General features: G+C 46.5%; 1 protein-coding gene across 1 annotated transcript in view; it reads left to right on the forward strand.

Annotated features, from left to right (window-relative positions):
* The window catches only part of LOC126540681 (potassium/sodium hyperpolarization-activated cyclic nucleotide-gated channel 4-like), a 65,146-nt gene that overhangs the window by 11,868 nt on the left and 29,295 nt on the right, over nt 1-23,983 (forward strand). Inside the window, exons 5-7 of the mRNA XM_050187518.3 lie at nt 6,169-6,449; nt 15,038-15,187; nt 21,343-21,561. Of these exons, the coding sequence (XP_050043475.2) occupies nt 6,169-6,449; nt 15,038-15,187; nt 21,343-21,561 (650 nt within the window). The remainder of the gene's footprint in view (nt 1-6,168; nt 6,450-15,037; nt 15,188-21,342; nt 21,562-23,983) is intronic.

Genomic DNA, 23,983 nt, shown 5'->3' on the forward strand with positions numbered 1-23,983 from the left:
CGTGTAAACATAGGCGGACTAACTAAATTAACAAGCATGGTGTCACGCGCGCACAAGCAAACCTGAACACATCTCGCTGGATGACCGCGGAAACTCGCTGCCGAAACGCTGGAGTGAGGAAGTGTGGCAGCAGCAGAGAGCGCTTTGACCTTCGCGCTGCCTCTCGCATTAACGCGAACTAAGCTGCGAAAACACAGCGCACGGCGCACTGTGTCCCCGTCGTATATGGCTTTCAAGATACAGCGGCCCGGGCGGGCGCGCGCGGCCGTCCGCGCCGACCGGGGTAGAACGCGCCTTCCCCTCCCTACCCATGGCGGACCTTGTTCCCATTTTACGTTGCGCGGTCTACTCCGGGCGGCTCCTCCCTCCTACCCCCCCCCCCCCCTCTGGAGCCTCGCGCACGACGGAAGACGGCGCTCTTCGTCCTTGCTTTCCTCCCTTTCGTGCCCGAGATTGAGCCGCGATGGCCGAATCACCCTTGCACGCTTTTACTCGCACATAGAGCAAACGGCTCGCGGCGATGTTATCGCCCTTGGACTTTATACGGAACCTCACGGCGACGCCGATGGCAGAATTTCGCTTGGAGTGTCCATATAATTGGTATCGCAATAAAAATAAATCGTACCAATAAATTCCGAATATCTGCGACAAGATCTCTTCACATGCTCAAGCTAACTAAAGACAGTAGATTTACGTGCTAGATATGTCACTGTGCTACGCTCGTGACTGGCCGCATTAGTCGCGTATATATATAGCTTCACGTATTCGACTGCTTCACTTTTTCGAATGGAACTTGTTTGTATGTAGAAGTATCTGTCCGCTTTAAAATTTTCATCGGGATTTAACTACCATTGAGCTTCTGTAGAAGCTGCCATGCTCTCTAGTTGTGCGATAGTACATAGAGCAACATCTGGCCCAAATTGGCACTGCGAAATACCAAGTATTCTCGTACGACATGTAACGCCCTAAATTAAAACAAAGGAACAAACGTTCTTGCGTAAACCTGCTACAATAAACCAAAATTCCGCGGCTGTATGACAAAAAACATGCAAAGGAGCTGAATCAGATGCTACGGCGTGTGATACATCTTTACACGTAATTCAGGCGCTGGCGGCAGTCGGCGCCACGGTATATATATGTCATTGCCCCATATCTTGCCGCTCTATTACGATTTATCAAAATAAGCTGATCGGGGTGCTTCTTTACTTCAAAACTCGTATTTGAGAGAGAGTCTTCAAGCTATACTGAACGCACCTTCACCAAGTCCATCGTTATACTCGCGGACAACTTTCTGTGGCTATGAAGGGAAAGCTACGGGCATATGCTACGGGCGCGTGGCTGCTGCACATGTGTTACTGCGCCAAGTAATCCGGCAGCGTTGACAGTCCTTTTGGTTGCTCGGAACAGACGCTGAATCGACGCAGCCTCCACGTGTGACGGTGTCGCGTTTGCCCCGACGCGGAAAGGAAAAGCCACAAAATAAGGAAACTTTTACCCTCAGTATTCTGTTAAGTCTTATTTAACTGAAGCTAATAAGGTGGTTACCTTTTCTCTTCCTCGGCCTAACCTAGCATGAATTAAAATGCGGGGCTCTTTTCTGAAGCGCTCTCACTTGTGCGCGCTTTACCTCCGTAGCTGTCCCGTCATAGCCACAGAAAGTTGTCTGCGAGTATAGAAAACGCCTGTTTACGGATATTCCCGAATCATGAACGCTCACAGCGCGCAAGATGGTGCCGTAAGCCATGCGATCGCTTTTCTACTTTAGTCTAATCTGAGGAAACAATCAAAACGTCTTCGTCGTTTTCAGCCCCGGGATAGTAAGTTGATGCATGCTCTATATTTCATGTCACAGTCATGTTAGGCCAGCTGCCACCTTACACTCTGTCCACTCGCGATGCCTTTGTTTCTCAAGGTTTGACAGCAGTATGAAAGTTCAGGGATCCATATAGGTTTACTCAGGCACGCGGCCCGTGTTTGCGTGCTTGTGTGCGCACGTGCGGTGGAAGCGGCTTTCAGCATGTTGGCGAAGCATTCGTTTTCCTAATGACAGTGTTTTGAATGCACCGTGTGTTAATATATACCTACATAGTTGATCCGAATTCCCGGGTAATACGAATGTTGAAAAGAAAGAAAAAAGGCCCCCGGCCCAGAATATGTACAATACGTTAAAGTTGGGGATGATTTGAGCGTTATCCCGCGCGCCGATGGCTGATGCGAATTCAGAGTCGCGACGCACAGTTACGAAGTCAGCGTGTGAATTCTTGATCGTGCATAACGCCAGCAATGACCGACGCACTTGAAAAGCGCTCGTTGCACCCAGCTGCGATATGCGTGGAGTAGGTACAGCAGCGGCAACGTTTAGGTGAAGATACGAGCGCGAATGGTTAAGTATTCCGGAAGCATCTCCTCAACGACATTGAGAGGAAGGTCTAGAAAGTCATCGAAGTGGTCTTCAACAGAAATTTAAATAAGAAAATTCATACATTCACTTTGATGTTGTCATTTTGATTGTTACAAGTCAGATAAATTTCGGATAGGAATATTTTTCGTATTCTCGAGAAATGAATAATATCGATATTTATTGCCTTTGCCACACGCTCGCAGTCTCCTCCTCTTTTTCGACGGCCCTACTCAGAAATGTCTGCTGCGTCCGCGCGGAACTATGCCCACCATGCTCCGCCCCTCTATCGCGCTATTGCCCCATGCGGCATTATAGGCTCCGCTCACGCTGAGAATTCCATTCGTTCGATTCCATTAATTTCTTGTCATCTACCGTTCACGGCGAGCCGATCCGGCTGATAACGTGGGCGGAGCGCCCCTCAGATCAATGACGAAGAACGAGAAGGAATAGCATTGGCATAAAATTGCCTTACATTATTCAGGCCTAGCTTTCCCCGCTGGTGCTTTTGTCGGAGTCACTTCTTGTCATATCACATACTCCAAGTAACCGTTGTTTTAATTAAGAAAAAAAAATTAGTGGCGTTGGTACGAGAAGCTCATGGGAAGGCCTGTTTGCCTTTCGAGTAAAATTGTGGGATCCCGGCTGCAGCCTATCGAAAACACCCCCCATATGCTCCACAGCCCCCGTGTCTAATAATCACATGTCAACATATACGTTACTACATGAGTATGTTTCCACAAATGGCGTGCACGGGTATACAGAAGGGTTGTTCACGTGGTCTACCTGCCTCGATGACGATGACGGTGATTATGACAAAGTTGATGATTTATAAGCCAGCCATTTCATTCGAAACAGGGCGGTGACAGAGGGTCACCTAGCCTGTCGTCAATTATTCATGATTATTCACGACAGTGCTGCCTAATGACTACTTAACTTTGTTCACCATGGTGCAAATGTGTCACAGTGTCTTCGTAACGCTGCGACCGAATACAGCACGCGCGCGCTGTCTAAGACGTCAATGCTGCGCATCCACTGAGTTAGCACAGAGTGCGGGTGGCTTATACATCACAGTCCGTAATCTACGCTTCCACCGGGTTCACTTGTAGTGTAGTGCCGTTGCGAGTTCGACCTCCGGCCACTGGAGGTCGCGTTGGACCAATTGGTTGGACGCGCAATGCAATACCACCGGTTCACTAATAATTTTGCGTGCATTAAAGGGACACTAAAGCAAAACAATAAATCAGTTTAGGCTAATGAAGCATCGTTTGAGAACCCTGCAGGCAGTCATTCCAAAAGAATAGTTTGATTATTAGATGAGAAAATGAAGGTCCAAATATCAGTATTTGAACTTCGCGCCGAAACCCAAGCGCTGGTACGTCAGCGTGACGTCAGGGATTCCAAAGTATGTTTTCGCATTTGGGCTGCGTTGACTGAATAAAGGTTCCCAAAACTTGGCATGTTTAATATTTGGCCCCTTTAGAACACAATGTAGTCAATCTGTACCGCTATATATAATTAGTAGGCCCTAGAAGATGCCATCAAAATCCACGACGTCACAGCCCCCAGGTGCGGGAACTTAAGTAGGCGTCGCCACCCGTATTTGTTTTTGCGCTTTTTCTGGCTTACCAAACGTCTTATCGTTGTAAGAGTGGTGTTTTTGGTGTTGTAGAACGGTAATTTACTGATGCAGAAGAAATCATTTTTCACTTTAGTGTCCCTTTAAGAAACTTCGGTTGGACCAAATTAACCCAGACTCTTCCACTAATGCGGTGTACCTAATAGGAATAGAAATGGGAAGTTTTAGCAGAGCGTTTACAATTCGTTCAGTGCACTCAGACCAGTGTATCCTTGCAAGCTGCACATAACTGCTTGGTGGGAACTCTCATGCGCGTGCGCATAACGCTCACGACAGAAGCGGAAGGCATTTAACGCTGACCTCGCCCAGATTCCGAGCCGACAGAGCGGAGAGTGATATGCTGCGTCCACTTCGGTTCATTAGAGAGTTTTAGCTTGTCCGATATTCGGTAAACACAGGCGCACTGGGCGTTTTACCGGAGGGTCGGAGGCGTAAATATGAGCGGCCTGCACGGTGAAGCTACCTGGCAGCGCAGAGCCCAACCAGACAAACACAGATAATATTGCAGTAATCAGTTAATCAGTTAAACAGTTACGCCGCTGCCGATAATTTTCACTAGTAGCGAAGTAGAACACACTTCGTTACTGCAATATTACCTCTGTGTTAGTCTGATGGAGCTCTGGGCCACCAGGTGGCTGCACCGTGCAGACCGTTCATGTTTGCGCCTATGCTCATCCTGTAAAACGTCCAGTCCGCTTGAGTTCATCCGAATACCAGACGCGCTAAAGCTTTCTATTATGTCAGCCAAGCTGACTACTGGTTGAATGTGTCTCTATGGGACGCGCTCGCCGAAAAATGCTAAATCCGACAAAGTTCTGCTTTGGCATAGTTTACTAGAAAAACTACTATAGGGAATTAACTTTGGCGCTTGTGTTTAGGGAGCCGCAAGCATGGCGGTTCAGCCAGGGGAGATATATTCTGGAAACCATTCCGCCACGATGTCAAATTCGCCATACTGTTGCCTCTGATTGGCCCAGAGGCCAGCTACGACCACTTTCATTGGCTCAACATGCCGCCATTGCATAATTTTTGCAACGTGGCGCAATTTGTCCAAAATAATGTTTTAACATATGGTATGTGACATATGGTGAAAACCTTTTATTCCTACGTACCATGTTGAAACATGAATTAATGTGTTCGTAATGTATAATGCAATATGTCCTCCGCATTGTCTAATTTTGTAATGGCGGCATTTTCAGCCGATAAGAGAGGCCGCAGCTGCCCTCTGAGCCTCTCCGATCGGTTGAAAAGGTCGCCGTTACAGAATTTGACCATATGACGTAATTTGACCATGTCAGAAATAGCACCCATGTTGGGAATTACGGGCAGTACATGAACTTGCCTTCTGGCTTTAAATGGGTTTGTGAATTTACTCATTGATAATTTTTAACAGGGTATTGCGTTACGAGTTGGACGTACACAGAGATGCATTATCTTTTCTGGGTTTAGAAAAGCAGGAGCGTTTGGGAATTTAGAATGGTGTTAGCATTATAAATAACGTCACAATAAATTGTAAAGCACGGCGCACGAGTATTAAACAAGTTCGTGGAATAAGCCCATCATTCCCATGGCAGCATAAGGAGCTGGACGGAACCCTGCAGCTGCAGGGTTCCGTCCAGTACGTTTAGCATGCAGGAAGCTCTGTGTTATGCGGTACCACAGCGCGTGAAACCTGAACCGCATAAGCGACGCTCGCCTATAGAACTGTCTAGTGTGGTCGTAACGCGAAACATCAGGGCCCGTATCCACACACACACACAAAAAAAAAAGAGTTCTTACGCTATACAGAAGCGTTCGTATAAGAGCAAATTCTAGCCACTCCCGGTGTTGGACATAATAACAAAGGCGGTCGACAAATGGCAAAGAGCACTTGCGAACGAAAAGCGTTGTGAATTCGGCTAACGATACGCCCAGCGTCTCGACTGGCCGACATCTTGTCTTACGAAGACTTCTAGCGTAAGAACGTTTTGCGAATACGGGCCCCGTTACTGCGTTCGGTCGCTGCCACGCATGGTGGTCCGCCGCCAACGCCAACCACCGGACGCCGTCTACACGCCATCCGCTATTGCAGGCACGCACGCCTTTATACCAGTGCGTCTCTGAGCTCGTGCGCGCGCGCGCGCGCGTGCAGGGGTGATCGTGGAAGAGGACTACGAGCGCGTGGTGATGGACCCGGGCTATGTGGCGCGCAGCTACCTGCGCGGCTTCTTCCTCATCGACCTGGTGTCCACGCTGCCCTGGGACTACCTGCTCGCCCTCATGCTCACCCTGTTCAACCACGAGGCCGACGAAGGGGACGCCTCGTTCGCCATGACCGTGCGCCTCCTGCACCTCACGAAGTTCCTCAAGCTGCTCAAGCTGCTCCGCCTCACCAGGCTCGTCCGGTACCTGGACAACGTCGAGCAGAACTATGTGAGTCCTCCCCCCTCCTCCCCCCACTCTTGGCGCGAGGGAGGACATGAGGCAACGCGCGTGTGCTTGCAGAATTTTTTCAGCGGCGCAAAAGACGGACCGCGAAGAGGGCGCGAACACAACGCGGCAATCAGTGCGGCAGCAAAGCGAGAAGCGCTTTTAACTACGGTGTATTTAAAGAAACGTGCGTTTTTTTTTATTTGCACCCGACAACCACGCAGTCGTGGTTGTTCTTCCTCATCTTCTGGTGTATGCTCTCGTTTCGGTATGTTTCGCGCTGCTCATTTTTATGCGGTATCAGTAACAAATTACCTAGTTTCAACAAAACGTCAAGTATAATTGCGCTCAGAGGCGTGGATCTGGAATAGCGTCAAAAGGTAGGAGCTCATCAAGACATATAGAGTGGGACGACAGGGAAGGGGGGGGGGGGGGGTTGTAGCTAACCGGTTGCTGAATTCCGTCTGCGCTGAAGTGCCGCCATGTCTCTAGGGAACAAAGGGTAGGGGGAGGAGGAAGGGAGCTTTTTGTTATGCCTCAAGGGACACGCTGTGCAATGGCTGGCCTACCGCCAAAGCACTGTCCAGTGTCCTCTCAAACGTGAGGGGCCGAATTCACAGTTTTTAATTTGTATAAGTTGTGTTTCTTTTTGGCTAGCCGCCTTCGCTAATATGTTCAGCGTCACGATTGGTGAGAGCCGCTTTTGCGAACAGTACTTGCGTTATGACGTTTCTGAACATGGGTCAAGGGCCCAAAGCCGGGATAATGTAACGAATCCATCGTCATTGTATTTATTTTCGCACTTTGTCAGTGGTCACCGGGATCGGTCGTCCGTGAATGGCGGACAATTAATTAATGGATCTAGCGAAGCGAGTTCTCATATGTTACTGGCCTATAAGTTTGTTGGCTTCTTATGATATGGCCTATAAGGGCTTAACTCACCACGCTTTCTGTTCATAAGGGCTGTTTGTTATTGTCCCGTCGATTTCGCTAACAACGTGTCTAACGTCATGAACAGTTTTAGCGGGAGAACATTGTTCCTCTATTCTTTTCTTGGTTGGGGGCATGTACGGGTCCTGATCTCTGTAACAGACTTGACAATTCTACTAGTTGCTCGTAATGCATACTTAAACCGCAAGCGCAAGTTACTGATGCGATATGAAGAAAAGGGACCACAACCCAGTGCTGTGTTTTTTTGTAGTGATCTTCCATTGTGTCGCATCAATTCCCTGCGATGTGCATCGTAAGGATCCACGCTTATAAGTTCGCTCTGCCAGTTACCGACAGCTTTCGGTAATGATAAGTCCAGCATCAGGTTTGGCGACAATTTTTTTTTTAAGCTAGAGTTGTTGTGTACGACCGAATTCCAGACAGTTGTTATGCTCAGCGCCGGGTTGGCCTGTGGGCTAAGGGGGCTGTAGCCCCGTGCTCACGACTACAAAGGGGCCCCGTGAAAACTTTTCTTGACGGGCCCCTCCACAATGTTAAAAGGCCCTCACCAGGGCTCCGTTGGAAATTTTGATTATACACTTGCAATTGTAACATGTCGTCTAGAGAGCGATCTACCGCAAGAATTATTTAGAAAAAGGTTTAGTAGTAGCCGAAATAGAAGTAAAGAATATTTGGTCTGAGGAGGTGACCTGCACAGAGGCTTTCTTCCTTTGCTCGACAAGAGCACGCAAGGGGCTTTCCTCTCATGCATTTTCCCTTAGAAGAGACGAGGGTTCACTTCCACTTTTTTGGTAGCAACACCAGTAGATTAATATATTTATAATTGGTTCATAGCAAATGATGTACTTACGTAATACGTACATCTAATCTTTCCAAGTCGACCTGCAGCGCTGTTGTTGACATGACGGTATATATCCTAAGGAAACGCGTTCTTGAGGAGAAAAGCCAAAGCTTACTCTGTCATTGTTGATTCCAAGCCAGACGGTTCCCACGCTGACCAACTTCCCATTGTCCTCAGATGCAGGCTACACAGTGATGCGCACAACAGGTTCATTGGGTTTGTACCAACTGAATAGCACAAGGTTGAATACCTGGCACCATGCGTTTTCTTCGTCAGGAGAACAGCATTTCAATGGAAAGCTGCTGAGGCCATTCCTGCGACAATGCCAGCAACGTGGCAGGGAAATACAAGGGCCCGCTGGCGCACGTAAAGAAGATGCCATTGGCAATTTATGTAGCATGCTGTGCTAAATCTTTAAACCTGGTTGATGTTTGCAGTTTTTGTTGTTATGTCAAAACAGCCAAGTTTTTTTTGACTGAATGCAAAAAGTTGTATGTTTTTTTCCCCAGCGCTGGGACTACTTTCTGAACAGCATTGAACAATGTGGGAAACCTTTCTTGAAAAGTTTGTCGAATACGAAATGGCCTCGGTATACTGACTCGTGCGAACAAATTGTTGTTAATTTCCGGCTTATGGACGTCTGTCTTAGTATTCTGCGTCAAGGTGAAGGGAAACTGGTAACACTCGCCTCTCGCACAAAATCCCCGCGAACAGCTGTCGAAGCTCAAAACTGCTTTCATTGTAACTTTGCGGAAGGAGGTTTTGGAGTAGTTTGACAAGACCAGTGTGGCGCTTGAGAAGCCTGATTTAGGCCTTTCAACGGCTGTTTCATTCCTAATTCTTTAGGCGCATATGTCGGCTTTGTTCGCGCTAGGTAACTTTTTTTTAGGGAAGGACTAATGAACTGAGTGTCCGTAAGCGATATAAGTCTGAACACATGTGAGGCGCCTCGACAGAGTTTACGGAGCGGCGAAAGCCATGAGATATCCGGCCGCAAGAAAGTTCCATATAGTTACGTAAAATGCTATTGATAAAATAAGTAGAGCATTGGGTGATCGAAAGGCTACGTGCACAAACCGTCGCGAAAAATTTCAGCTGTTTTCAGCTCTCAAGGAAGCCTCTGAGTGCATTGCGGAGCTCATCAAGCAGGCTTACGAATTATCCGAAATATGGAGAGCCGATCTTGACTCAACATTTTCTGCTGAGGTAGAACATGCATCGCTGCACATTGCGAGATTTTACCGCTCGTGGCCTGCTGGAAATATTAAATCAAACTAATTTTAGGCTCTTTTTAAATATATGTATTGTCTTTAGCATTTGCTGGAATATTCCAGTCTCAAATTGGTAAAACCAAACTCTCATTTTAAAATATTTCTTTTATTAGGAATTGTCTGCGGTCCACCTTCGTTATTAGAAGAATGCATTTCCTAGCCATTATGTTCATCGAGCGGGAACCGTTAATGAATATTTTTTTTATGAGCAAATATCAGAGTTTGCGAGTAGCAAAAGCCACAAGACGCATTTTTAGATGGGACATTTGTTTATGCTACCCTGTAGTGGCATTACTTTATCTTTGTTTTTGATTAATATAAAGTGTCACGTACGGGTCTACTGTTTATTCTATTCGAATGATGACTGCGGTAAAAAGTTCTTGAGCCATTGCGTTGTCTCTTTCATCAGTTCTAAAATGGTTGTCAGAATTATGCACGCCATAAACATGTAATTGCGTTTGAGGTTTAGAGTCGTACATGCGCTTTCTAACATTTGCCACATATGCCATATATGAGTAGCAATATAAAATGCCCATTCGTACAAAAAAACCTTTCAAGGGAACCATACTTTGGACATGTTGGTATTCCACACTTGTGAAAACAGCGCAAAATAACAAAAGCCGAAGAAGAGGACTAGACAGCGCCGTTCTTCTAGGCCTCCTTTTGTCCTTTGCTAGTTCGCGCTGTTTTCATAAGTACTAAAATGTTTGCTGCTTCACAGCACGTGGTTTTCTCCTTCCACAGTGATGACGATGGAACATTTGGTGGATTTGTGACTAATATCATGGTTAAATGATAGTGACGGACCCGTTAAACAACAAGCATTACATAACAACCCTAACAAAAACAACGAAACACCTTATCTCAAAGCAGAAAAAAATGTTGCGGACGTTACGTCAAGATACATGATGCCTTTGATTGATCACATGTATAGGCAAATAACCTTTCATCTTAGGATAAACTGAAAAAGAAGGAGGCGGTACATACAACAGTGTAAATACTTAACAACTTTACAGATCATCGCAATGCCGTCGTCGTCGTCGTCGTCGTCGTCGTCGTCGTCATCATCATCATCATTATCATTACCACCACCACCATCACCACTCGAGTCCCGAGGTAGATCTAGCCCTGGGCCCCAAAATTTTTTAATCCGGCATTGCCGACGCTGCGCCTATATTAGAGGAGGAGGTGGGCCAAAGACCATTTACGAACGTAAAACTTTATGAAGTCGGCCCCAGAACCCCTATTATAAAAATGTTCTTCCTTAATAAGTGTTCGTTATAGCAGGTGTCAGTCAATCGTGATACCGGATATTATTAGGGAGGAGACCGGCTAATAGTAACAGCACTTATGTAGAAAAAAACTTCGTAAAATTGGTCACAATCCTCGTATTGACAAAAAACATTATTACGCTATATTTGTGCGTAAGGGAAATGGCAACCAATCCCGATGTTGGACAAATCAATTTGCGGAATGCTCCGACAAATGACAAAAAAGCACTTACGGACAAAACGCTCTTAATAAAGGAAAAATGAGGCACTCAGCCAAACGTAGTAATTGCTACACTAGAAAAATTCGTCCTGGTCCGGGACTCAAACCTGGGACCACTGCCTTTCCGGGGCAGCCGCTCTACCATCTGAGCTAACCAGGCGGTTAGCAGAGGGCAGGGCGAAGTCGAATTTATCGACAGCTCGAAGCAAAGGTCGGATTTTTCTTCAAGTGCGAGGCTTTTCTTTCAAGGAACTCGTATGGGTTTCCTTTGCAGCAATTGCTACGTTTGGGTGGGTGTCTCATTTTTCCTTCATTATTTAGTTCCCTCAACCTTGCCGTGGAACTATTACGCCAAAACGCTCTTATACTAAGATTGTTCTTAAGTGCGAATTCAAACCAGTCCCAATGTTAGACATATTGTTAGATAAGGCGGTCTGACAATTGCAAATATTGCTTGCGAACCAAGAAAACATTGCGAATTTGGCACGATGTTTTCAACTTCTGTGGAGTTCACTACAGAGCGCGCATTCGGAAGAATTCCATCGAATTGTTCGCAAGAGCAAAGTCTAGCCTATCCTTATGCTGGACGTATTGTTAGCACAGGTGAGTGGCCAGTGTCGAAAGGCACTTACGAACGAAAAGCGTTCATAATTCTGCCCCTGGACTTTATCGGTCATGCCACTCGGTTGGGTGCAGTGCTGCGTCGCGCTGTACCACTAATAACCTACAGCTGCTTTTGTTTGACGAGGGCTCTTGCCAGCATGAATGTCATCGAAGCTCACGTAGTTCGATAGCTATAATCACTATACACCCTAGAACAAAATTGTAGCGCTCAATGCAGTTATCTGACAAAGAAATACATGGGGTACCTTCAAATGGTTCTGAGCGTGTTATGGGATGGCCGCTACGCTTTAGAAGGCAGAGATGGTGCGCATTAGAAAATAAAGATTTTGAAGACTCGGCGTCTTTGCGTGCGTGCGTGCGTGTGTGTGTGTGTGCGTGCGTGTGTGTGTGCGTGCGTGTGTGTGCGTGTGTGTGTGAGTCGTGCGTGCGTGCGTGTGTGTGCGTGCGCGCGCGCGTGTGTGCGTGTGTGTGTGCGTGCGTGCGTGCGTGGGTACGTGTGTGTGCGTGCGTGCGCGCGTGCGTACGTGCGTGTGTGCGTGTGCGTGCGTGTGTGCGTGCGTGCGTGTGTGCGTGCGTGTGTGTGTGCGTGTGTGCGTGTGTGTGTGTGTGCGTGTGTGTGCGTGCGTGTGTGTGCGTGCGCGTGCGTGTGTGCGTGCGTGCGTGCTCCGCGTGCGTGCGTGCGTGTGTGTGTGTGTGTGTGTGCGTGCGTGCGTGCGTGTGTGTGCGTGCGTGCGTGTGTGCGTGTGTGCGTGCGTGTGTGCGTGCGTGCGTGCGCGCGTGCGTGTGTGCGTGTGTGTGTGTGCGTGCGCGCGCGCGTGCGTGTTGTGCGTGTCGCGTCGTGTGAACAGGACTTGGCTGGTGTTCCTCGTGACATTAGCGAATATCTACGGGTGGTTCAATATAATAGAAGAAATAGCGATATGGCAACGTAGAGCGGAAAGCTGTCGACGGAGCGCACAGACGAAATTAAACGAGCTAACATGAATTCCATGCAAGTTCTGTCGTCAGACCCACAACAACAAGATTGGCAAATACAAGCCATCACCAATTATCCGTCTAGCACAACGAGCCGCACGCCTCAGCTTAGAAGATAGCGGCTTCCCACCGTACATGTATGTACGGAGCACGAAAAATCACCTCACTTGTAAGGGACTCTAGTGCCCTCTGCAAAGCCCTTTCAGCACTTATGCTATTGTCTTCTTGTGGTAGGGTACATAAGCGTATACAGGGTGATATATTTCAATGGAATCACTTTTTAAAAACGTTTAGTAGGGTTCAAACGATGAGATGTTTCCTCCACGACTCGTCCCCTTCACCTCGGCGGACTCTAGGTGGACAGTAAGCCGTTGCAGTCTGTTTGCTGATTAACTAAAATCGTTAATTAATTGTGTTTAGTTACTGGATGGAAGAAGCAGGTTGCAATGGCAGTAATGCAGCAGGGCGCTGCCCGAGGCTAGAGCGATTGACGCAATTTTAGAGACGCCATACGTAGTTTAGATATTCGTCGACAAATTTCGTTCTTTCCCCTCTGATTTCAAAACCAGACGCTTAAACAGAGCCGTATAAGCAAGCACCTCCGACGTTATGCTCGACGCCATCCTGACGTAGAGCAGCTCACTGCAATAATGAATTGCTGAGACATCCGATCCGTTAGCGAGTTTTTTAACCGCAAGCAATGGTATATAGGTCGCCGATACACGAACTTGAGAGAAAATAACGATAAGAGGTGTGCCCATGCGGGAAAACCCGTTGGCGTTAATGAAAACAAACGAGGCGGGTAGCATCACGTTGGCGTTGCTTCCGGTGCTTTTCGTCTGCCTTGTTTGCGTACGAAAGCGAAAATTTTCGTCGACATATATCGGTCGATGGGGATTTTAAAATCGCGTAAATTCTTTTGCCTCCAGCAGCGTCCTTCTCTAATACTGTTATTACAGCGTTTACGGCGAAACCATCAAATAAAAAAAAATGATAACTAACTTTTAGTGAACGAACGGACTGCAGCGACTACTCAACCGTCTATAGCGTCTGCCGTTCTTAAGAAGGAATAGAGAAAGAAAGCCCCATCGCGTCGATTTACACCGTATATATTAAAATAGGTTTCCATTAAATTTATCACCCAGTAAAGGTTGTTTTCTTTAGGCAACAAAATTTCTAAAACTAGCATGCAGTATTTAATACAATCTTAATCTCTGATGCGGATTACTCTGAGAATCTGACAATATATGCACGAAAATCGGACTGCATTATCATCGAGTTATAATTTCGCCAATTACCTTTTAAACTAATTACTGTGCGGTACATAATGCAATTTACGAATTCTTGCCAGCGACTTCGCAAGGTATATCCACTTCAACCAAATTCAAAGGATGACACCTGTTTTCATATATGCATTCCCAAAACGTGCGTCAAGCCGCATTGGTGTTCTAGATACTTTTGTGTTTAAGTGCGTGAGAGGGTCGTTTTCATAAAAGGACAGTAACTGAAACGTTGCATTTTTATGGCAAGTTTAACCATCTTTATCTTAAAGCTGGTGCTAGCTTCAAAATTCATTCTCAGCGGATGTGCCTTGAGAACTCTTTGGATGCAAGAGTAAATTGCAATATGTGCCCTGTTTAGTTGAAAATCTTATTGGTGAAATTTTGTTCATTAGTCAGTTGTGTATATTATGTTCTTGCGCATGTAATGTCCGCGTCCTTGAGTAATCCAGTTTATGGAGAAGATATTGTGCCACGAGCAATTTGTATAACTTTTCATTGCCTGTAGGCCAGACCGAGAGTTTTCAAAATACTCCTGTTGCACATCAAATTATCTGTCCAAAGCCCTTAACTTTAGCTTTAAAGTATTCAACATTAAACTTATGAATACAATGGTTTATTCAAGTTGAATGGTTTATTGAAATGTCATCAAGAAAGTATACCCGAGTCCTTCGGAGTGGTAGGGAAACATGTTAACAAGTTAATGCAAGGAATCGATTTCGAATGACTCGCGTCTTAGGTTGTGTTAGGTTGCGTTGACAACGCGTGTGAACTGCTTCCAAGTTGCCTTCGGTGCAAGTCTCTCATGCAACTTCATGCAATAAGCGAAAATTATTCTGTTAAGGCTCGTCACAATGTCAGAAAAGGCATGTCATGTCATGGCGCGGCAGACGAGTGTAGATGAAAGAAAATAGATTTGAAGAATTTGTTGAGGGCATCTTGTCTACAGCATTTACAGCAGAGCCACTGTTCCATTTGCGAACTAAAGAATGTTCGAAATGAACACTCATGCTGTCGGGTGACCGTGTTTCGAGTGTCATCATCCTCGTGTGACCAGTGTGAAGCCAAACATATAAATATAAACTTAAATGTTACTGTCCCATTACTTTACTCGTTTATGCCCACACCACGCCTTTTACTCGTTACTTTTACTCGCAGTTTTTCTACTCGAGCGGCGTGTACCTGCGGTTAACCAACTACATCGGGCTGCTGCTGCTCATTGGTCACTGGAACGCGTGCCTGCAGTTCTTCGTGCCCAGAATGCAGGGCTTCCCGTCGGACTCCTGGGTCGCCAAACAAGACCTTGTGGTAAGTGGCCCGGTAAGCAGGCAAGCAAATATCACGCCCTAAACTTATTTTCAACGTGCGTCGCGTGGCAGCTCAAGCCCTGCGAGTCGCCACGAACCAGCTTCGCTTATGATTCGCAACGTCCTTTCCACAGTGCAGATGTTGCTTTAAACGGAGGTTTAAAGAGGAGCGTTAATACGAAATTGTTCATAACATTACGGAAATTGAGCCAGTTTTGCCATGAGATGAAGCCTGGCGTGCTAGCAAGGACGCGAATATGAAACGTGGGCGACATTGCCATGACCGCGCGACACAGCGATTTCCTCTGACTCGCTCGTACGTTAGCGAAAGTTTTCAGCCACCCAGGACTGCTTTATCCTTCCATGACGCTGAATAACGCGCTTCCAGCCGTGCGATTCCAGAAGCTATCGAATCGTGCCGGGTTGGCTCCTCTGAGTGGCTGCAACGGTAATCACGCTCACTATGGGATTGGCTGAAAGGAGTAAAAGTGGTGAATGTCGAAAGCGGAGAACGTTCAAAGCACCGTGTAGGTAGTGCGTTGCGGCGAATTCATGATGCCACCGAGTGTGAGTTCTCTTGTCTCGTCCACTGCTCGAGTTGCGAAGAAGCTGTCTTACTTTTACTTGATATGTGTGTTGGGGTTGTGCAAGTATCATGATACTGATACAAGATACTCAGACGACAAGCATTAGAGATGCAGATACAAGATACAGGCGGATTAATTGTATCCGATACGACACTTAGCATGTGTATCTTAATATACTTCGATACATTAGTTAATTCCTCATTATCGCTGCACTGTAGAGGCCGCTGCAAGTTAATACGTGTTTACTGGCGAAATTTATATATATATACAAGTTATAACAACGACCTATATTGAAATTGATTGCGAAACAGTCTACGAGGCCGTTCGGACGTGCAGCAGTTAGTGCCGCACGTCTGACGCGAATGGCACGACGCACCGCTTCGCGGTCCATTCGTGAAGCGGGACAGTTACTTCTATTGAAACTTTTTTTATTTTTTGTATCGTGTTGTATTTGTGCCACATTAAGCTTCGGTACGTAATCTGCATATCATGCGATGAATAGGTTGCACGTGTTATATGGAGAAAAACATTAAACTGCTTTGTATAGATATTGTTTCCAGGCGCCAGTAAAACGGCAGCAAGTGTAGCTTACGGTATGAAGGTAATTATAAACACAGACTTTAGAAAGCTGAACTAAGAAGCTTGGCGAGATTTGCCACCACCCAGCTTGAAAATGGATGCTCACATCATCATCATCATCATCATCATCATCATCATCATCATCATCATCATCATCATCATCATCATCATCATCATCCTCGTTATCATCACAACTGCATAATGGGTTCAACGTTCAAAAGTGTGCGTAACTTTAGGTGAAGGCTGAAGCTCAAGCTGGAGCAGTACACAATGCTGACGAAGGTCTTGCAACAAAATGTGCATCTTAATTTGGCTTTGCCCCGGTCAGATGAAGAACCGGTAGACCATGTAGCAGCAGACAATGTTCATTATAAGGTAGCATGCCGACTATTATTAGCAGTGCTCAGTTTTTCGGTAGAAACTTCCAGAACATATGCTGGGAAGCAGTTGCGGGGAAGCTCTGCGATCGCCTGTCTCTGGCAACAGACTAATCTTTCTAATTCTCATTAAGGGGCATTAATAAAATTGGGTAAAAGTCCACAACGTTTGAACAAATTATCTCATGGCGTAGGAATTGCGCAAACGTGCCACAAAACTAACGAGCGAATATTACATAAAAGGACGCGCCGACAGCGGCAGAACATCAGAGACCGGGAAACGGCACAGTGGATATCGAGGTGACGTTCGATGCTCCTCCTACTCCCCTAGGGCGAGGAGTGTCGCGGTGAAGTGCGGTGCGCAGTGTTTCCGCTCCTGTCAGCCCTGCCCCCCCCCCCCCCCACCCCGCTCACGAAGATTTAGGGTTGAATCGCCTTCCAACCTTTTGTTCTCTTTAGTTTCCCTTTCGAGAAAGTACAGAATAAAAAAGCAAATTAATCGGCGGTAGAAAATAGTAAAAGACGGCTGGAGTTATAGAGTTAGCACACAGCAGAGCGACAGCATGGCTGCGCGTTCCATTGTACACGTTCCCAGGCTGCTCTCTAATTGTAACAGCCGCCAAAGTGTTCCGACTCACGCTACCTAGTTGACGGCTAATGGCGGACTATTAACCAAATTTAGTGCAGCAGCCGTGAAATAATACGGCAAATAGTATCGTTTACGCCACGTGACTTTAAACAGCCCGCCGACGTGGAGAGAGATGTGCGACAGCGGCATCCGGGCGACTGCGGTGAGCAGAATAAGTCCGATAAAACAAGGCTCTCTGTTATTGCGATAGCAATTGTCCTAAGGCTCGAGGCGCATTTGCGCCATCGTCGTTGGTGTCGTCACTGTCGCGCTGTCATGCTATTGACGACGCATGCGCGTTCTGCGCGTGGAGAATCAGGAGGCGTCCAGGGAAGCGCAATGCGTTTTGTTCCAGAAGCGACGAAACCAAGCGGACGCACTTTCATGATCCGCTCAGTCGGTTCTACCGGAGCCAGGGCAGCGTTCTGGCTTCCACGGCAAGCGTCATCGTTTGTGCTGAGCAGATGCGTGCGTACCACGCTGTCGTCAACGTCAAGATATACTTATGTAATCCTTTTCAGGACGCTCACCGACGCGGACAGTTTTCCTTTTATCACCCCTCGTACACCATCGAGGTTCGACACCTGCAACGCCACTGACACGCTCATCACGCCATCCTTCTGAGACGCCTTCACTGCAACGCTAAACCTTGCTATCGCTTTCAATGCTTCGCATCGGGCACGACGGACCATTCTTAAGAGCCTTCTTTTGCAACTTTTAATTCCATTGCAGAGCCTCTGTGCGGGTATTTAGCAGGGACTACAGATCAGGCACTCGTTAAGTGTGATCGAAGTATTTAATATCTGCAGAATGTGCATTGACGTTCCGGATAATATGTTTCTGCATTGAGTAAAATAGTGTGTGGAAAACTGTAGCCAGAGCAACAATGCATTTCGCGACACGTGTTCAGTCTGTGTTTCGTGAAACTGGTTCCAAGTGCAATGTTTGTAGCTAAATGGTGTGCTGCAAACACCGGCTAGACTTCCATTCCGCTGTTGGAACATTCTACCCAACGACTATGATTAAAAAGGTAAATATTAAATCTTTATTCATTATTAATACTAGTTCCGCACAGCACTCTATTTTCTCGATCGTGTTTTGTTATTAGAAAAATGAATTAGCATAAATACGTCGCCTGAAAATAAATTTTAACTGATGTCGGTGTCTCTTGGAGTCATTGTATAGATTTCGCCATAGGTGTATTTTGTATATTAAGATAGGCGGTACTTCTTATGATGTATCGAAAATGCAGATACTGATACGTGTCCTGCCGAATATATCATGATACACATACAAGATACTCAAAGAGTATCTTAAGGTGGTATCCAAGATGTACTTTCTATAGGGTCCAGCCTTGTCACCAAGAATCAGGCTTTCAGCTCACGCTGCTTTTGTTGTGTAGATGAAACCGCTAGCGTTTACCTGCTTTATCATCCATCTATCTGTCCTTCCGTCCGCCTGTGCCGTCTGTCTCGCGAACAGGTGTCCTTGCTGTCGCCAGGGTCTATGCCGTCATCTTTCTTCTGGAGCATATATAGTAACCGTCCTCCTTTCTCTTGCCCTATTTTCACGACATTCGCAACAGGGCCTGATGGTCTCGCAATTTTTCCTGAAGGCACCTGTCCTACTTTAAATAAGATAACGTTTGATAGAGTCATTGCCGCGGCGTCCTACGTGGCACGATGCAGTCGTGAACAAGTCACGAAGCGAAAGCTGCACGGTTATAGCTGTCGTTCGCAAAGAAACGGTACACTTGAGTCTATATAACACGAGCGCAGTGTTGCGAACGTGTTGCCTACATCTTTCGCATCTTTTCGCGCTGTTTCCAAGTATATTCATTTAGATAAACTTCTTCTCTTTTACACCAACCACATTTTATTTGCGATATAATATATATGGACACTCCAGGGGAATTTCCGCCGTTGCCGTCATGTTTCGTGTAAAGTCCAAGTGAGACAAGGTCATTTCGCGCCCCGCATGCTGGAGGTGCGAAATAAAGCGTGCCAGGATGATCTGAGGAGGATGGTGGCTTGATGCACGCTCAATGTTGGAGGTTACGTGATCAGGCACGCGCTAAAGGGTAGCGGGGGGGGGGGCGCATATGAGCGCGCGTCTCCTCCTCTAGTCCGGCCGCCGCTGCGCATGGCTGACCGCGCGGCTGAGTGCATATATACGCGGCCCGCCCGCAGTATATTAGAAGCAATCTGCGGCAGCTGCGAGCAGAGATTGCTAGTAGCTTCCCGCACGCTCTGTTCCTGGGCGCCTAGTGTTAGAGATCGCGTAATGTCGAGTTTCCAAAGCGCGGTGAAGCGAGAAACAGCACGAAGCGTCCGTTCCCGACGTCTTCATCACGATAGCGATGTTACATTGAGTGTTCGTGGCCGTAGAGTGAGATCTCTTCATGTTTGCCTGTGTGTGCTAGACAGCATGTTTGTTACTTAATCAGTAAGCGAATGTTTACTGCAATTTATAAGAGCGAATAAAAACTACAATCCTTGCATCGTCTAGATGTCTAACACGTGCATCACTATCGCTTGCAATACACCGTCTTTCGAGCAAAAGAGCGACTTTTTTTTTTTCAGGAGTAGGAATTTTGCCGGATTAGGTCAATGAAGTTGAACTGTATACCTAGGCGAACATCACTTGCTAGAAAAATGAACCAATCCGTTCACTACTTAAGCTAGCTAGGTACATGTGCCAATGTGCGTGCGTGCGGGTTTGTATATATATATATATATATATATATATATATATATATATATATATATATATATATATATATGCGTGTGTGTGTGCGTGTGTGTGTGTGTGTGTGTGTGTGTGTGTGCGTGCGTGCGTGTGTGTGTGTGTGTGTGTGTGTGTGTGTGTGTGTGTGTGTGTGTGTGTGTGTGTGTGTGTGTGTGTGTGTGTGTGTGTGTGTGTGTGTGTGTGTGTAATTCGGTGTCTGTGCGGCCTTTGATATGCATTCCAGTAGCTCGTAAACTGATAATTACGAAGTGATGTGTCACGTACACGTGCATTACTGAAGTAGCGTGAACAGTTCAGAACAGCCATCCTGCTCGATGTAATAGTTGATGGCTGTGTATATTTGTTCGCACAATAAGAAATTGGGAAATTCCTGCTCGTTGCCTTAACTTCAGTTACGGCTGGCAGCTTGGGATGGGGAATGTGACTAGAGCGAAAGAGGAAAAAAGAAGGGAAATGGCTTACAAGTGTGGACGCTAAAGAACGCAAAGCCTAATTGCATGGTGGCTCAAATAATTATATGACTAAATGTTGTTCATATATCCTTATTTTGTCTCTTACTGTATCTTTCTCAGGTTCATTATTCAGTCATTTCATTACTAATTCGTATCGTATTTCACGCGCAATTACCTCGACCTTGCCTTCTTTAGCATCAACACTTAGTTGACCCTTTCATTCTTAACCTGGAAGTAGTTACAAGATTCATGTGAAGTCAGCAAAAACGACCTTGTCTTCAGAAGCACGCAAACTCTATTCGCGCGGCGAAAGCCTGTGGCATGCGAGAACATACTGGATATCCGCGCGCACGTGTAAGTCAGCGTTTACCCGGAAGATGGCGCTAGTAGTAAAACATCGCGCACTCTCTCATGCCCCAGTGTCTTTTACGACTAATTATACTCAATTTCGATAACATCCTTAGCTTCTGCTGCACGTTCATACGCCACCTACAACTCGCCTAACCGACTGTCTCTTTTTCTGTCTGAGACTGGTTACCAGATAGCCAGATCCCAGATATGCCAGACCCGCGTGAAGTCAGCCAAGATGATAGTGTCTTCAAAATTGCGGATGTTGGAAATTGGATGTTGGTGTTGCGGATGAAGGAAAACCAACGTAAGATATGTAAGAAAGCAAAACGGGGGGTCTCATTAAGATTCCACAATGTTTGCGAGTGTTTCCGCGCGCGTACTCTCGAGCGCCACACGTGTATACACACGCCTCGCTGCGTCCCCGGGTCCCGCAGCGCAAGCCCTGGTTCGAGCAGTACTCCTGGTCGGTGTACAACGCCATTTCGCAAATGGTTTCGTGTGGCTACGGGCGCACGCCGGCCGCCAACGTGGCCGACGCGTGGCTCATGTGCCTCGGCATGGCCTCCGGCACCGTGGGATACGCGCTCCTGCTCGGTTTGTGCGCCTCCACCATACAGACCATGGACTACTCGAGGCGACTGCTCAGGGAGAAGGTCAGTGTCCGTACGTGCGTTACGGCGACTTCGAGGCTCCCATCGGAGTCCTTTTCCGTGGTCGCCATAATGAACCCCGAATTAAAGAGACGCTAAAGAGACACTTAATCAGTTTACTAACATATAAAGTATTTTTTCAAGCTCTAGCTATGTAAATTATACGGTAGGAGGTTGATTACAATAGAAGAAGAAGACCAACCTTTTTTTTTTAAATTGAATTTCGCCCCGAAGCCGAAGCACCGGTACGTCAGTATGACGTCATGGATTTCAAAGTAGCTTTGTCGTACTTCGAACATTGTAGGCACAGTATAAGTCTACGTTCTATCTTTGGCTACTTTAGTATGCAATGTAGTCCTTAATTGCCGATAAAATATTAACTCGGTCGAGAATACATCGTCAACATCCGTGACACTAAAGGGACACTAAAGAGAAACGCCAATCCATTTAAACCGGAAATGTTTTTTCGGTAGTCAAATTTCGTTGATTTCACTGCAATAGTTTGATTACTAAAAATTGAAAACGAAGGCCAAACTTTCCTTCTTTTTTTTTAAATATCGCGCCTTAACCCATCTGCTCCGGTACGTCACTATGACATCACTGATTTCAAATGATTTTATCTTCGTAATTATTTTGGTCATTGCGGCGCAGTGAAATTTCTCGAAACACGCAAATGTCAATTCTTGGCTCTATGCGAATGCAATGTAGTCCGTCTTTGCCGACAAAGAAAATTAACTTGGCCCGAACAGGAGGCGTCAGAATCCATGACGTCACGTTGACCGGGCGCGAGAACGTTAAGGCGGCGTTGCCACCCGTCTCGAATTTTCGAAATCCGGAGAGTTCTTGAAACTGAAGAAATTGTTTTCTGTTATTCATTAGCAAAGTAGTCAAATTATGTACTCAAATACAATTACTTGTATAATTGCGTAAGCACGAATGTCAAATTGTACGTCGCGTTCAAAGACATCATATTTAACAGCCTCCGAGCTCAATGAATTTTCTTTTTTCTAGTTAATTTTCCCGTGTTTCACATCGTTAATTCCGCAAAACGCAAACAAATAACACCGTCCCAGAGTGCGCCCACGCGCCTGTGCTCTCGAAATGTTTTCCAGACAACCTAACTGTACGAAATGGTTGAGTTGGCGACCGCGAAAAAGGGGCAGTGTAGGCTGCGGCTATAGACGTGCACCATGTTTGCAAACAGCGGTATAGGCGCCGCCGATATAATTTTGGCCCTGTAGCGACGTCGCGTGGGCTCCGTCCACTCTCGCCGCCCCTGCTTGCATGCTATAGGACGGCGCTTTTTTTCTTTTTAAGGCATGGGGTGAGGGGGTGTGGGCTATTGAAATCAACATTTCATTATGAAGCGCGCGGTAATGGAGGCGCCGGATTAATTAAAATATACTACCTGTGGTTCTCTAACGTTCATCTAATGCACGTTCTTGCATTTCGCCCCCCATCGAAATGAGGCCGAACTATAGACGGTAGGCCTAGCTCGCTGACCGCCGCAACGACGGCCGACGACGCTTGCAATCTGGCTGCAGCTCATCATAGTGTGCTTGTTTTTGACAACACGATTAACGTGGGCTTAGCCCCACAAAGCCCGGACATGATTCCGTGCGTCAAAGAAAATTAAAACAACTTGCTCACACGTATTTCTGGCCAAGGAGAGTATATTGGTATGAAGAAAACAGCGAAAGAATAATTGAGCTTAGGGTGGAAGCTTGCGTTTGTTGGCGATTCATCGGAAAAAGGACACATGCAAAAAAGGCAAGGACACGAGGAGCGACACGCGCACAGCGCTGACTTACAACAGTTTATTCATGAAGCCATGAAGGAATAAATATATAGGGTGCTACGATGCGCAATATGTGAATGACCAGCAAAAAAACCACGAACATCATTTGCAATGCTGATAGTGACAGCCACGTACCTACAGAGCACACGGAATGCTTACCATTCAAACCCTGTCAAGATACGCTATTTCTCGAGATGACAGTGCAATCGAAGGAGAATTCACGCACGAGCTATCAAACTTCCTAATGAAATCTGCTTCAATGATTTCACGTGTCAGCTGTGAACTATGTTTAGCCAGCACTTCGCTTTTTTTCAAAGTAGGGCTTACACCCGTGGTCGCGGCAATGAATACCCAGATGGCCCTGTACCGTGTTGTACACTTTGTTATGGTGCTTCCTGAGACGATCATTTAAGCACCTTCGTGTCTTTCCCACGTGCTTTGTTCCACAAGAGAGGAATCGCATACACTACGCCAGGGATGCAGGGCACTAAACCCTTCCTGTGTTTCACAGTACAATGGCTACACCTGGCTTTTGAAAAAAACTTGCAAATCCTTGCTAGATTTAGCGCAGTGGGAAAAACCACCCCAACACCAGCACGTTTCCGTATACCCTCTTCAGTTTGTGGG

The sequence above is a fragment of the Dermacentor andersoni genome, chromosome 2 (assembly GCF_023375885.2).
Source record: "Dermacentor andersoni chromosome 2, qqDerAnde1_hic_scaffold, whole genome shotgun sequence".
In the NCBI taxonomy this organism is placed as follows: Eukaryota; Metazoa; Arthropoda; class Arachnida; order Ixodida; family Ixodidae; genus Dermacentor; species Dermacentor andersoni.